At 40.1% G+C, this 14,711-nt stretch overlaps 1 protein-coding gene across 4 annotated transcripts in view; it reads left to right on the top strand.

Moving 5' to 3' along the window:
* The first annotated feature begins 267 nt into the window (after positions 1-267).
* Positions 268-14,711, top strand: part of ACBD5 (acyl-CoA binding domain containing 5) — a 30,368-nt gene continuing 15,924 nt past the window's right edge. The window contains exons 1-6 of one of the 4 annotated variants that reach the window (XM_035545312.2): positions 306-410; positions 594-767; positions 1,805-1,925; positions 3,204-3,276; positions 7,150-7,261; positions 7,392-7,424. In XM_035545312.2, the coding sequence (XP_035401205.1) occupies positions 692-767; positions 1,805-1,925; positions 3,204-3,276; positions 7,150-7,261; positions 7,392-7,424 (415 nt within the window). In that variant the 5' untranslated portion in view covers positions 306-410; positions 594-691. Of the gene's footprint in view, positions 411-461; positions 768-1,804; positions 1,926-3,203; positions 3,277-7,149; positions 7,262-7,391; positions 7,425-14,711 lie in introns of those variants that run through there. The other 3 variants (XM_035545313.2, XM_050708823.1, XM_035545314.2) reach the window with 3 other exon arrangements.

The raw sequence follows: 14,711 nt of genomic DNA, 5'->3' as shown, positions 1-14,711 counted from the left end.
GGGACGATACTGGGGAAGATACTGGGTCAGTGCTGTACAACAGGAGCATGGCACCTTTTGAAATCTTCATATAATGTAACAAGCAGGGAAGAGAAGGGGTAGGAAGAGGGGATAAAGAAAGGGTGAAAAATAAACCTAATTGAGGTAAAAATAAAGGAGAAAACAGTCTCTTGGGGGGCAGCCCTTCAACTAGGCTAAGGCCCAACGCCTCAGGCCCCGGGGCTCCGCCGGAGGCAACGCTCGGAGGCCGCCCGGGCGCTAATCCTCAGCCCCGGCGTGAGGAGGAAGGAAAGGGCCGAGCAGGGAGCGGGGAGGCCGCGGACTACGTTTCCCAGCGAGCCCCCTGGAGGCCTCGGGGCGGTGCGAAGGGAGGGGAAGGCGTAACATGGGCGCCTGAGGCCGACAGGGAGGTAGGGGTGGGCTGCGGGGCCAGGCTGGGCCGGGCCGCGGGTGGGCTGAGCTGCGCCCTAGACCGAGGGGAGCGGGGCCGGGGAGGGCCGGGCCGGGCCGGGCACCCCGTCCCGCTGCCGCCGGGGGGCGGTGGGGTGGCGGCGCAGGGCCCGGAGCCTCCCTGCCCCTCTCCCGTGCTGCAGGCGGCCCGGCGAAGGAGGCTGAGCAGCGGCAGCAGCAGCAGCAGCAGCAGCAGCAGCAGGAGGAGGAGGAGGCAGGCGGTCGGGAACGGGACGGGGAGATGGCGGAGACCGGCTCGGTGCACGCCACCAGGTTCGAGGCGGCCGTGAAGGTGATCCAGAGCCTGCCCAAAAACGGTGAGAGCGGCCTGGGGGCGGTGGGGGCTTCGCTGGCACCGGGGGGGACGGGATGGGGCGCTGGGGGTCAGCAGGAGGTGGCCCTCCTCTTATCGCTCCCCCCCCCTGCCCGAAGAAAAGCGGGTTTGGGGCTCCCGAGCTCGCCCCAAAAGTTCGTCCTGAAGGAGGGGTCCTCAGCTCCCTGCGGGAGGGGTCTTTGCCTGCTTAAATCCTAAAGTTGGTTTGACGGCTTCGGGGTTGTTATCAGTTCCCCCTGTTGAAAGTTAGTGAAGCGGTAGGGTGAAGAACCAGCTCTTATCCTTTCATTAATAATCCTAAAAAAAATAAATCACTAATTGCATCATTACTTATTTCTGTAAAATAAGTATTTCTATAAAATCGGGTTTGTTGGGGTACCAAGATAAAGGTCATTGTAAACAGCCCCTAATGACTGGAATCCAACCTCGAAATAATTAACTCAGCGGAGTAGGTGTGAATCTCCTCTGCCAATTATTGCAGCTCTGTGTTTACATTTCCTGTCTCTACAAGTGTTTACTTCACAAAGGAAGGGGGGAAAACAAAACCAGGAGGAACAGTGAAACTCTTATTGAAAGTCCTGTCAAATATCGAAATAAACAACAAAAAAGTGCCTTTTTTAAAATTCTGTAGCCTTTCAGTAAGTTACTGCTTGTAACATCAAAATGGCTTGTGACATACTGTGTTTACTGCAAGCTGAATCTGTCCCTTTAAACGAAGTGAAAGGAGGCTTGCTCTTTGTTACTTATTACTCTTTTGCTAATTGTGGATTCTGACGTTAGCAGTTGTAAAGGTTATAGTCCCTTCAATTTGATCTGAAGCGTGTGCTCTCTATAAAGTAAATATTGTCAGTGAGGCTGACTCCAGCTAGCTGAAGGTGTTTTTCCTTGACTCAAACTGTACTGCTGTGAATCAGGCTGTAACAAACTGCAGGCTCTTTTCAGGCAGAAATACTAACCTTGTGAGATACTTGTTAATAATCTTGACTACAATTTAATTGTATTTTAAAATGCTTTCACTAGGTTCATTCCAGCCAACAAACGAAATGATGCTGAAGTTCTATAGCTTTTATAAGCAGGCAACACAAGGACCCTGTAACATTCCAAGACCTGGATTTTGGGATCCAATTGGTAGATATAAATGGTAACTTTTCATGTTTTTTTTTTTTATGCTTTGAGTGGAGATGTTTAGAAGAGTGGCTGTTGGAGGAAGGTATTAGTGAGTTTATTTCTTTTTCTTAATCTTTGATGCTTCAATTTTTCTTCCTTGTGCTCCAAGTTTCTAGCTCAGGTGATTTATTTCTTTTGGACAGACACTATAATGGTATCTCTGCTGCGTTTATCCCACACCATAGAACAAAACTGTAGGTGTTCTGCAGGGTGTGTGATGTGGAATAGTGTTTGGAATTCTTCCTTCATGCTCACATCATACAAGATAACACAAGAAGTAAATAGGTGCTCATTGAAAGACATGATGAATACAGCTTCAAGCTCTTGAAGAGAGGTCTAGTTTGTGCCTTTCTGGTTTGTCTGCCTGGTGGCAGAACTTCCCACAGTCAGTATTCTCCTTGTGCTGGGAAGACTGCTGATTTGCGAGACTACTGAGATCTGTTTGAAAACCCGTATCAAGACTTTTCTTATTAAGTTTTTATAATCATTTTGTCCTGAAGAGAGAGTATTACTGCTGTCTATATGGTCGGCTGTTTGTAGTTCAAATGTGAGCCACCAGCCTTGGGGTATTGCTGTAAGTGGGACAAATACTCTGGCAAGAGGTACGGGCAGTGTCAAATCAAGTGCAAGACTGGGTAAGGAAATGTTTTATTCCAGCCTGTATTTTGACAGATTCTTTCTGCAATACTAAAAATAAAACTTTCATTGGAGTTTTCTGTCTTGCAGAACTGGAGAGATGGGTATTTTCTAGGTCATGGGTAGCAATGGTGGTAACTGGGGGCAGCAATTAAACTACTTGCCTATTAGACAGGTGCATCTTTTCCCCTGCTGCTAACCATTTTTCTTGTATCCTGTTATAACTTAGCTGGCACTTTACAAACAGCTGTCACTAAATATTTAGGCCTGCTTTACTCTGTAGTAGAGGGCCTTAAGTCAATCAGAAGGGAAATATGTGTCTTGCATAATGTCTGGGCTTGTAAACAGCTTACTGGGTACAAGATCATAGTTGACCAGTGAGGAACTGTTTAGTCCCCAGGCTGTTCATTTTGTTGCTTCTTTATTGATGTCCCACTGTTTAATTATTGTAGCAAATTATATATTTGGACTTTTTAAAAAAGTTGCAAATTGTTGTTGCCTTTTATTTGTATTAGAGAAACTTCACGTATTATATAACTGACCTACTTAGGGCTGGGCTGAAAAAAATCCCATGGGCCTTGCAGATTCTGAAGATGTGTGTGACTTTGTTTCCTAGGGATGCTTGGAGTGCTCTGGGAGACATGTCCAAAGAAGAAGCCATGATAGCCTACGTTGAAGAAATGAAAAAGGTATATAAATTAATGAGTAGAAGGTATCTCATAGGACAAATGTTCCATGAAATACGCTAGGGAATCTGAGGAGATTCTCACTGAATACTGTCAGAGCTCCAAAAGAATTATTCTCTATATGAGCTGTTACACTTCAGTGCTATGCTGTTTGGCCTGTTGGGCGAATAAAATTATGTAGTTTCCTCCAATTCAATTCCTATTGAATTTGGCATGTTTTTAGAAAACCATGAGTTCTAGTTGATCTGAAGCATAAATGATAGATCTAAAGAAGTACTGAAAACATGGTAAAAGGGGGCTGTGGAGAAAACAGAGAAATCTAATGTGCAACGAAAGATAAGCTGGATTTACTGAAGACTGCCTCAGTTCTCCAAGTTGAGAGAGGTAAGGGGTCCTTGTCTCAGGGGTGGGGAGGCGTTGGGGTGGGAAGACTCCAAAAGTAATTTGTCAACAAGAACGTCACTCTCATGACTGGAGAGATGAGATGATAATCAAATATGTAAACTTAATTGTCTTTGACTTTTTTTCAGGAATAACTCAGCAGCCTGAGTTTTCTTTTCTTGTGGTGAAAATATTTCTTGTATATTACATTTTGCGGCTGACACTTATAATTGAGTAATTTGGTTTGTTTTGTTTGAATAGATGCATAACTTGTCTAAAATAGATGCGTAACTTGTAACTAAAAATCCATAGTTACTTTATTAAGCCTGTATTAAAGCATTAACTAAAGTAAATGTTCAGAATTAAGGTTTCTTTTCTTTTATTATCTAATCCTTCTCACTGCAGTCCTTTGCACTAGCTCTTTTAAGTAGCCTGCCCAGTTTAAAGATTATTTTTTCTGTCCTTCTGGATGAAGGTATATCTGTAACTTATTATAATGAGGTTAGCATCAAGGAGAGGAAAATCTAACTTGTACCCTGAATATGCTTGCTTTTCTCCTAGGCCATTATCTTAACATTCCTAAAAGTTTACTTGAATACTTAACATGTTTAATGATTGGTACAGCAAAAAACCTTTACTTGGTGAAGAGCTGGAATTCAACTACTTTTTTTTGTTATTCTGTTCCTGCTGACACTACTGTTTATACTTTAAAATTAAAAAAAAAAATAATCCAGAAAACACAAGAGGCCAAATGTTCATGTTTTTTTTTTTTTTAAATCCCCACCAAATTGTAACTTGTTTTGAATGCAGACCATAAGATTTATCTCTCCCTTTCAAATATCAGTTTCAAAATGTATTGATATTTCAGCAGAGTACCCGCTCTTTTCAGTGCAGTAGTTAGTTCCATCAGGATGCTAAAATTAAGTGAAGTTGTGCAGTGTGTTCCAAAAAAGGCTTAGTAAGTCTCCTGTGAGGAAGTCTGCTTACTTGACCCTAATGAAGCACAAATATTCTGCCTCTGTACGGATTACATGCAAAGATTGGAGAGCAAATGACTTCTTGCCTCACACAGCTTTGAAACTGGGGAGCTGTTTACCCTGCATTACTGCAGCTTCAGCCCTCGCATTTGAAATCCTGGCTTCAGCTTTTCCGACCCAGTTGGTTCTACTTGAAATGTCAATAGAAGTGCATTTCACACGGATCCGCTGGGTTGTTCTATCAGCACATACTGCACTAATCTCTGTGGTGGTGCTGTGGGCGTTTGGCTGTTGCTGCATAGGTGACGTTTGTATCTTGATGTAACAGAGCTGTGTGTAAGGGTATGATTGATATTTCTCCCCTCTCCACCACCTTGGAGGATAACCCTAGCACTTGAGTTAGGGCTATGCATGTATCAGCCGACCCATTTACAAGTTGAATGTTATTGTAGACTTGTTCTCTCCCCTCATGTGGTAGCATTGAAAATTGCAGCTGTTGAGAAGGGTCTGGGTGAGATTTCCAGGTGTTGACAGGCAATGACCTAACTTGTCTTAGTCCTTGCGAAGATGAATCTGAGCTCAGGTACAATTTGTTTAAGGCAAATATCTCTTCCAAGTCACATTTCTGAAAGTTTATGTTGCAAAATACTGTTTAGACTAATTTATTTACATCTCAACTTGTTTTATTTATTAATATCATTTTATTAATATTAAGTATAAATAGCACCATATAATATTTAAACTCATTATTGTATTAATATTTAATACTAATATTACCATATTAATGAGAAGTATCTTAGCATAAAACATTAACTTACAGTGTTTTTAATTTGAAAAAAGGATCTTCTTATGATTTGTCTGACATCCAAAGAAAACAGTAATTCAGGATGCATAGTAACTTATTTTGTATTTACAATTTTAAAATTTGTATGTTGTGCAGAGTGGCTAATACACATAAGCAACCAATTTTGTTTCTGAGGGTTTATTGGTTTTTTTTTTTTTTTGCTACCTAAAAGGTATCAGTTACAAAGCTCTTACTGCACAGCTGCTGTTAAACAAGATACTAGGAATTGCTCCAACTTATTAGAAGTATATTGCCATCTCTTTAGAATGTGAAGAACAGTTACTTTAAACAAATGCACATATGAAAGTGCAGTACGAAACAGTTTACGGTGTAGATGATGGATATAAATACTTAGCAAATACAAGTGTTACTCTAGAGTGGGTTTCTTATTTCTCTCAGTGCTGTTGAAGGTTATTTTTTCTGTTGTTTGTTTTTAAAATGCCTGTCCTGTTTCTAGTTCGTTTCCAGCTCCATATCTGAGCACGGAGCATTTCCATCTAACAAATACAGGATGAATTATATACACTAAATAGATCAGAGAAGTGGTGATGAAACTGTAGGTCGATAGGATCTTTGTCTCTTGGTGTCTTTGACTGGTTTGCAAGTGTTGACTTGTTAGCTGCTAGCCTGCGTGGAGCTTCTGCCTTGTGAAGTAATGCTGTAGCTTTTGCTTCTGCTGCTTAGTGAAGTGCTTGGTGCTTCTATTTGAGAAGCATGTTCTGTGGCAACCTGTATGTTCCATCTGGTATTTTCTGCGCCTCTTCTGGAGGGGGAAGCATACCATAGACGGTAGTCTGCTTCTACCTGAGTCCTTTTGTACAGTTACTGACTTTTATCCACCCCCCCCCCTTTTTTTTTTTTTTAAGAGCATGAAGAAGTAACAAAGCTACCAGCAAAAAACTTGCTCAAAGGACTTAAAATAGAAGGGGACAAATATCTAAAACTTCAAAAACGATATTAAATTATTGAAACACTTTCTATTTGTTCTAGATTACAACTTAATATTCTTATCAGAAAATTAAAGGTATTGGTTTTGTAAATTAAAATAATTTTTTTTATCAGAGTAATGACTTCAGAGCCAAATTCTGTTTTTAAGTCATTTGGAGCTTGTTTGCTCTTCTTCTAAGTGTTTATGTGCATTGACCCAGGTTTGCTTAATTCTGCCCTCTTGGGTTTTTGGTTTTAGGTAGACCCAGGAAGGTACTGTTGATCTGTTCCTTACATTCCATTGAAGATGGCAGGTTTTGACAAATAGGAAGAATCCTCTGACAAAAAAAAGTCTTATGGTCTCATTTTCTGTGTGGAAAGGCAGTCTATAAAGTAAATTGCATCAGATAAAAGCAACCTGTTGAACCTTGAGTAGGTCTAGTTTGAAACTACTGAAATAACAGATTCCTACTAATACTGTGCTGAGGCTGTCCTTTAGTCATGGCAAATGCATTAGCTCTCCTCTCTTACTGTCACCCGAAGAAGGTTAATACAGCTAGTTAAGGTTCTTGTCTGGTAAATTAGGTTCATGGCGTTTTTGAAAAATGAAAGAAAAATCTTAATAATGTGTTAAGAGACTTGGTTTAATGTTATTGAGCTTACAATAAAAGTTTCTAAAATCAGTTAAAATGAATGAATCATTGAAATGCTGTTTCATGAGGTACTTCATATTTTGGACTTGTGCAGATTCTTGAAAGTATGCCAATGACGGAGAAAGTTGAAGAATTACTACAAGTAATAGGCCCCTTCTATGAAATAGTAGAAGATAAAAAGAACAGAGGATCTGACCTAACCTCAGGTTCGGACAAATAACTTCCTTTGTACTACTAATAATCACAGGTCTGGATTGTGTGGGGGGGTTGTTTTCTGTAAATGATTTTAAAGCTAAATGTTGCATCTTTCTGTTCACTCTCTTCTCCGTATGGCAGTTCGAATGGAGAAAGTCTCTAAATACTTGGAAGGTAGGAATAACAGATTACGTATAAGTCCATCTCTTCCATTGTTTTGGTTGCTATAGTAATGCCCTGCTAATGCTTGTAACTTCTAGGTTTGCCACCTCATGAGGCTGTTTTTTTATTATTTTTATTCTGAGGTACAAAACAAAGTTAGACCCAGGAAGCCGAATGCTTAATCCTTATCTATGTGCTTCCTGAGATGCTGAAGGAAAACTGTTCCTGAAGAAAGGGGAGTATTTAAAATGCCCCTTCCCTTGCCAAATCTAGTTTCTGCCTTTCCGTTAATAAAAGGAACAACTGTTTAAAATGTGTAAAAGGTGTAGCTGTGAACTATTGTTAAACTATATGCTGATGCTGGTAATCCAACTCTGTCATCTGATCTGAATTTTTAAATAAATAACTCTGTAGTCAAAACCATGGATTTAGCAATTATGGTTTCTCTGATACCTTCAAAATATAGGTTTGGGAAACTTTCAAATTAAGCTTTCTGAGACTTAAGGTTACAAAGGAAACACTTATTTATACATTTTACATCTCTGACAGGTGGCAAACCTAGTGGTGTCATAGCTGCATAAAAATCAAGGTGATGATTTTTTTTTGTTTTAGCAATGCTATTGATGAAAATGTTTTGATAATAATAGTTATGTTACAGGTAGTATCTTCATAAGGTTGTAATGTAGGACTTGGCTGTTTAAAACTGCTTTAATTTCAGATAAAACTGTTGAAATGCGTGGGATCAAAACTTGTAACTGTTTTAAAGAACAAACCATTGCACAAATGAATTTGGTTAATGTATTGAAGAAGTAGCAATCACTGGTTAAGTTGCCTGTTGTATATGGCTCTTTTCCCCATCTTAAGCAAACACAATCTTGATTTTGCTTTTGGCATTGAGTTTCAGAGGGAGAGAAATAGTTTTTCATTTATTTTGAGGAAAGGTAGTGGTTGAGGTTTTTAAATGGCCATTTTGAAAGCTGTATGAGTTCTTTCTCAACTAAAATTGTGCATACTTCATGTTTGTGGTTTAACAAGCTTGCCTGACAGCTGGATTGATAGGCAAGATTGTAAGAGTATCAGTAGATTAAGGTCAGTGATCTGTGTAATAAGGATTTACTTATACTTGGTGTCTAAGGCAGTGTCAAAAGCAGCAGCTTTTTTTTTTTTTAAAAAAAAAGTAAGTGACTTTATCTAGGCAAACAGAGAATCACGGAAGTTAAAAGACAAGTGTCCTAAATCCATTATTGAAATCAGAATAGTTTAAAGATTCAACTTAAGCATAAGGCAGTGTAAATAACACTAATAGAATATCAGATTTCAACTTTTACCTCTTCTGACAGCATTGCACTAAATCTGGCATGTGTAGCTTCATCAGTGTGGCCTTAATCAAAAATCGTTTTGCCCTGTACAAGAAAAAATAAACAGGAAATAAAACTAAAATTATATATCCCTGGAACCTACTCCAACCCTACCAAGTGAACAGCCTTTTATAATGCTCATATTAAATGTATGGCTTCATCCACACAACTTGAAGATGCATCATCTCATTCTGCCACAAGTTAAGAGAGAGTTCTTGAAGAATTCTGTTGTCTTAGGGCTGCAGAAGAGAGATAACTGCAGTATTACAGAAAGGACCCTTTTGTTTGCAGTTGCTGGAAGAGTAGAGGGAGGTGTACTGGGAAAGGTGGGGACAGGTCATTGTACCTAGCTGGGATATTGCTGCTTTAGAAGAGCGATCCTTTAAATTGTTGCACTTGCTAATAAATAAACAAGAAATCTGATGTCTAAAAAAAGTCTAGGAAGCTTCAAAATACAGTTATGAATTTGAAACTTTCTGAACAGACATTCCAGTTTTCTTGTTATGTTACACCTGAAGAAGCCAAAGGTGGGCTAGAATTGGCACAGTAACCATCTGATACTGGGTGAAAAACGTCAAAAGTTTCAAAGTCACCTCATCCTTCCAAATGTTTCCTTGAGAGTGTGTGTTGTCTTCATTCTGAATGTGAGTAAATCCAAAGGGGACAAGGAAAAGCCCTACCTGACAAGCCAGCACTAAGGCATCTCAACAGCTGCGTGAACTATCTGGAATTTGTTCACAAGTTCTTCAGTAGAATTTTCCTGTGTACTCTTTCCATTTTGTGACCAAGGCATTTGTCTGTTTTTAAAATCCTACTAAATAAAAACCTTCTGCCCTTATGCTGAGCAGTACTACTCTTTGTAAACCTTTCTGAAGACTGGAAGGTGCCTTCAGTAATGTCAAGTTATGCACCGTAGAGACAGGAAAGTTTCAGCATCATAATACTTCTAACTTTTGTCATCCTGAGTGTTTCTCTCCTGAGACCTTTGTTCCCAGCTGTATTGCGACTCCACCAGATGAAACCCTGATGAAGCAAGGGGACTCCTACTTGTACTGCCACATATGCTGGTTTTGGGCAGTGCTGATTGCAGAGCAGTATTTTGTGCTCGGAGCCCATACAAGGCACCACTTCAGTAGTAGCTTGTGTGAGTGGCAGAAGTTAGTTTGTTTCGCAGGCAGATAGAATTTGCTTGGACATGAGCTAGTTTTTTTTTTTTTAAATATTCACTGAGGTCTGCATTCTTCTAGGACAAGCAAGTACGTTCCAGCACTTCTGTTTTAAAGGCAATAGTTACTGCAGGATATAGGTAAGCTTGGGGGTGGAGGGAGGGTGGCACTTAAAAAAAAAAAGTCTGTTCTAAATTATTACTTCTTGTTGGAAACACTTACTCTAGCTCTAAATGCAGTATATTTTCCAACTGTACTTCTACAGATTGAGAAAATGCAGCTATTTGAAAAGAGAAACTACTCATATTCAAAGAGCTTTTCATCTCTTTTTCAACATCTTTGCTTTGTATCAAAGCATTTGGTGGTATGGTTTTCTGCTTGTGTGTGGGTTTCATGTGAAACACCCTGCTTTATAAGCTCAGTTCTGAGCTTTAATCTTTCTCTCCTCTTCCAGTTTCCTTTGATATCCTAACAGCTATAATCCAGGTTCCAACTAAATATCGGTAAGCACTTCTTTACTGTGCAGGTGACAAAGCTTTTGCTCAGGTTGCCCAGAGAGGTTGTGGAGTCTCCCTCTTTGGAGACATTCAGAAGCTGCCTGGACGTGGACCTGGACAACCTGCTGTATGTAGGTGGCCCTGCTTGAGCAGGTGGTTTGGACTAGATGACCTCCAGCCAACCTTAACCACTCTGTGAAGGTTACAGTTCATGTTCAGGGAGGCTAGCGTGAATCTTATTTTACAAATATTGTTGTTGCTATCTCATTAGTTTAATAGTCTCAGAAGCATCTAGAATATTCTCTGTTGTGTTCCAGGATGGGATTATTGCAGGATTAAGGGCTGGGCTAGAAACTGCCAAAGTCAGTGAAGAGAGTCCCAACAAGTAGCAGCTTGTCCTGTTGCAATAATACTTCAGGCTTTACAATCCAAATCTGGGCCTACTTTGTGGTTTGACTTCACGCTGATAGTTTTATGCCCGTGCTCTCTAGCAAAGTTGGAAACTACAGCAGAACATAAGTATAGATAAAACCTTGACTATATCAAGAGCTTCACTCCTACACAAAGCAGTAGAGATTACACATCAGCACTGGGTGAGCAGCAGAATGTTCAAATGTTAAAATGTAAAAATAAAACTTTTTTTTTCTTTTAAAGTAGAGATAGATGAGAGAAATTGTCTTACACAGAGACATACCTGGCTGTATTCTGTTTCATGCTGGGTTGAGTCAACGGTGTAGTAGTCTTCATGCGTAATTGGTTGTTGGATCTGTACTCTTTCCTCTATTCAGACCAGCTCACTGCAAAAGAGAAAAGGAGTTGTCAAAAGCTCTTCAGGTTCTGTCAATAAAAACAACAACAACAACAACAACAAAAAACCTAGTAGATGTAACCACTTTCTGTAAAATGTTGGTGTCTCACATTATAGATATCTGACTTACAGTTAAAATCGTGTGATGAGAGTGAAGGTCTAGATTTCTCACAGCTGTGTTCTACAAAGAAGAAAACGTAGCCAGAGGTTTGGAAGGCTGGTAAATACCAGGTGTAGGTAGTCATATCTTGATTGTTCACAGAAAAGTGCCGATAGGGAATGCGTTAGTGTTCTATGCATAACTTTGCTGTTGGAAAAATAATGACTTTAATCATAGTCTCAAAGATGCATGGAAAAGCCGTCTGTGTTATCTATGAGGCACTGTAAAAAGCTGTTCAGTTGGTAGGGTTGGAGTAGTTTCCAGGGGCATATAATCTTAATTTTATTTCCTGTTTGTTTTTTCTTGTACAAGACAGAACAATTTTTGATTAAGGCTACGTTACTATTGACCAGAGTTTCTGGACTATAGGTGACCCAGCAATTTGTTTTTCTGTTGCTTTCAAGCGTAACTCAGTTTCTTTTAGGTGGGTTTTGACTTTGTGATGCTCATGTTTTGTTGCAGTTCCTGGGGCAGGAACTGTGTACTTGTATATATTACCACACCAGTACATAGAACTCCTCTTTACTTTCCACACAAAGTACAAGTTCCACATATTGACTGTATCTCTTCCACACAGAAGAGAATGTAGCAAGCCCTGCTCATTTTTCCTGAGGGAGGTAGTACCAGACATGGAGACATCCTGGATCCTGGAATGATCTTATGGCTCTTGCGAGTTGCTATAAATACTTACGAAGCAGCTGTTCTTCATGTTCATTCTTACACGTGATCATTTGCTAAGGTGTTGACTGTAAGTTGGCCTGGATCCACTGGTCTCGCTGCACAGACACCATGTAACTGATCCGCGTGTGCTTGGTGGCCTTGTGTTCTGGCTGTCTGGTGGCCTATGTGGAACTACCTGCTGGTGCTGGGAATGCCTGCGGGTCAGCTGCTGTTCTCGCTGGGCTAATCTCTTTCAGGAAATCCCAGGCAGGTTGTCTCTACTGGCAGAAGTCTTGGGGTAGCGGGGAGAAGAGAAACATATCCAAGTCAATCCAAAAAACCTCAGCCTTATTTTTATGTGGAAGATGTTCTGAATTTTCAGGGGAATAGCTACCAGTGATAAGAATGGAGATGATCTCTGTTGATATTGAACAGAAAAAAAAGTTCAAAGGTCCAGGATGACTAAGTCAGTAACCCCAAATGCCATTCTTGCAAGTTAATATTAATGTCCAAGAAGCTGCTCTTCATGCTTGTTCTTATCCACAAATTATTGTTTTGCTGTTTATAAATTGTGAATAAAGACATGACTATTGCTGATTACTTTGTCTTTTGAAATAAAGTGGCATCTATTTGCATGTAACAGCTTGAGAAGCATATAAGCAGAGAGAGAAATGTGGAAAAAACATGGCTGTAGTCTTCTGGAAAATATTAAAAAGAAAAAGGAGAGTCTTTTTTCCCTGTTATAGTAAAGTTCAGGAAGACTAAATAAAAGGAATAATATATAGAAGAAAATCTGATTGCCAAGATCTCTGTGCTTAGGGAATACTTTTTTCAAAGAACTTAATGCATTTAAAATTAAAAGTGATAAAACAATGGTAGTTAACCTAAGGGATTTTATATTGTTCTGTCTGTTTTTTGGTGTGCCCTTCTAAAATCTCTTTATTTGTGATGGCAGCTCATTTGTGTGTTGTAGAACAGATGTTATAGAGTACCCTGGGCCCCTGCAAATTTCTTTGTAGTGTGGTATACTAGAAAGAATGGAAGGAAATGAGGGGTATAAAACTCTTCTAGGTGAAGAACTTACTGCTCCCAGATGCTTGCATGTACCCCCTGCCCTTTCTGTTTCCCCTCAGGGAGGAAAAAAACAAACCAACAAATGAAACTTTCAGAAGACATCACTCTCAGCAGTCTATCCTCTGAACTGCTCATCTGAGTGCTTCTTAGTCAAGATAAGCAGGGCTAGCAGATATCCATTATTTATTTTAAAATGTGTTATTTAAGCGAACCCAAACCTGAAGGTGGTGGAGTCTTGCATAGGGATCCAGGCTGAGCATGGGCTATGTCAAACATTGCAGCTGTAGCCGAGCAAAGATGTATATCTGTGCTCTGGTATATTGAACCGCGTGTTGAAATACTACTTATAACCTCCGTTCTGATGTCAAGTCAGTAGTTCCTGATTTGTACTGTTCGAAGACTTTTTGGCTGGAGAGACAGAATGAAAGGACAAATAGCAGGAGGGTTTCTAAAACATAAATGAACCCTGGCATGTACTCCTTCCCCATGGCAAGCGATCACCCCTTGCAGTAATACAGTATGAGGATACATCAGTTTCAAAAAGAAGGTGGAGATTTACGTAACTAAGTGAAGGGGAAATGGCAAAACCTACTTGTGTAAACTTGGGATTGAAGCCGGGAGCCTACCTCAATCAGTGACAAGCACGAAAGGTTCTGATGGCAAGAAAGCAATTCTAGTTACTTGGTTATCAAAATGACTTAGTATAGCATATGTACATGCAGGTCTCAGGGGGACTTGACACAAATTTTGACACAGGTGGAACTGACACAAACATAGCAGTGCAAAGTGGTCCCTAAATAAGTTGTTACAAGTATAGCTCATGTAAATAATCTTTTGGTGGCAGATTTTGCTGCTATCAAGCTGATAGTAAAGATACGCCATTTTACAGATGCACATAGTAATCATTAAAATACCAGCATATGCTTTCATCACTGAATGTTTTATATGTTTCATCCGCTATTGCATCCGTCCTGGTCACTGGTATTTACACAGAATGAAAGTCTGCATGACTTGTGTGAGCATACTGTGTTGTGCTGAACAGGGTAATAAAAATAGCACAAAAATTTAAAAGCTCGCTTGAATCTTAGTATTCACATTAAAAGACACGTTCCCTAGGGAGCAGCTATTAACCTACTACCAAGGACTGGAGAAGTCACTGCTAGTTGGCTCACATTAGGCTTTGATGCTATCACCCTGTGTTAGTCATCACTGCTGGCTTCACAGCAGGTACTTGGAGTAACAGGGGGAGCGCAGCAAACGGTGCTGGTTTTGTGCAGTAGAAACATTTGGGGATGGACGTCGTGAGGATAGGAAAAATATTTTGTATTCCTGGGGAGAAATGCAAGATCAAGGACAGTATTTCAGCATCGCCATGACTGTACAATGCCCTGTGTTCTTCAGAGCCAGCAGCAAAGCCATGTCTCCTTAAGGAGCACTGTTGCTACGAATGACTGTGTAGGAGAAGTGTGATCCTGATGGGTTTCAGATATTTGGGTGTTCATGGCATGCTACCATTATTCCCAATACTTTTCTCCACTTCTTTATTTAAATATGTGCAATGCATCACTCGGAAGTT

This window comes from Cygnus atratus, chromosome 2 (assembly GCF_013377495.2).
Source record: "Cygnus atratus isolate AKBS03 ecotype Queensland, Australia chromosome 2, CAtr_DNAZoo_HiC_assembly, whole genome shotgun sequence".
Classification (NCBI taxonomy): domain Eukaryota; kingdom Metazoa; phylum Chordata; class Aves; order Anseriformes; family Anatidae; genus Cygnus; species Cygnus atratus.
This window is presented reverse-complemented; position numbering and strand designations above follow the sequence as displayed.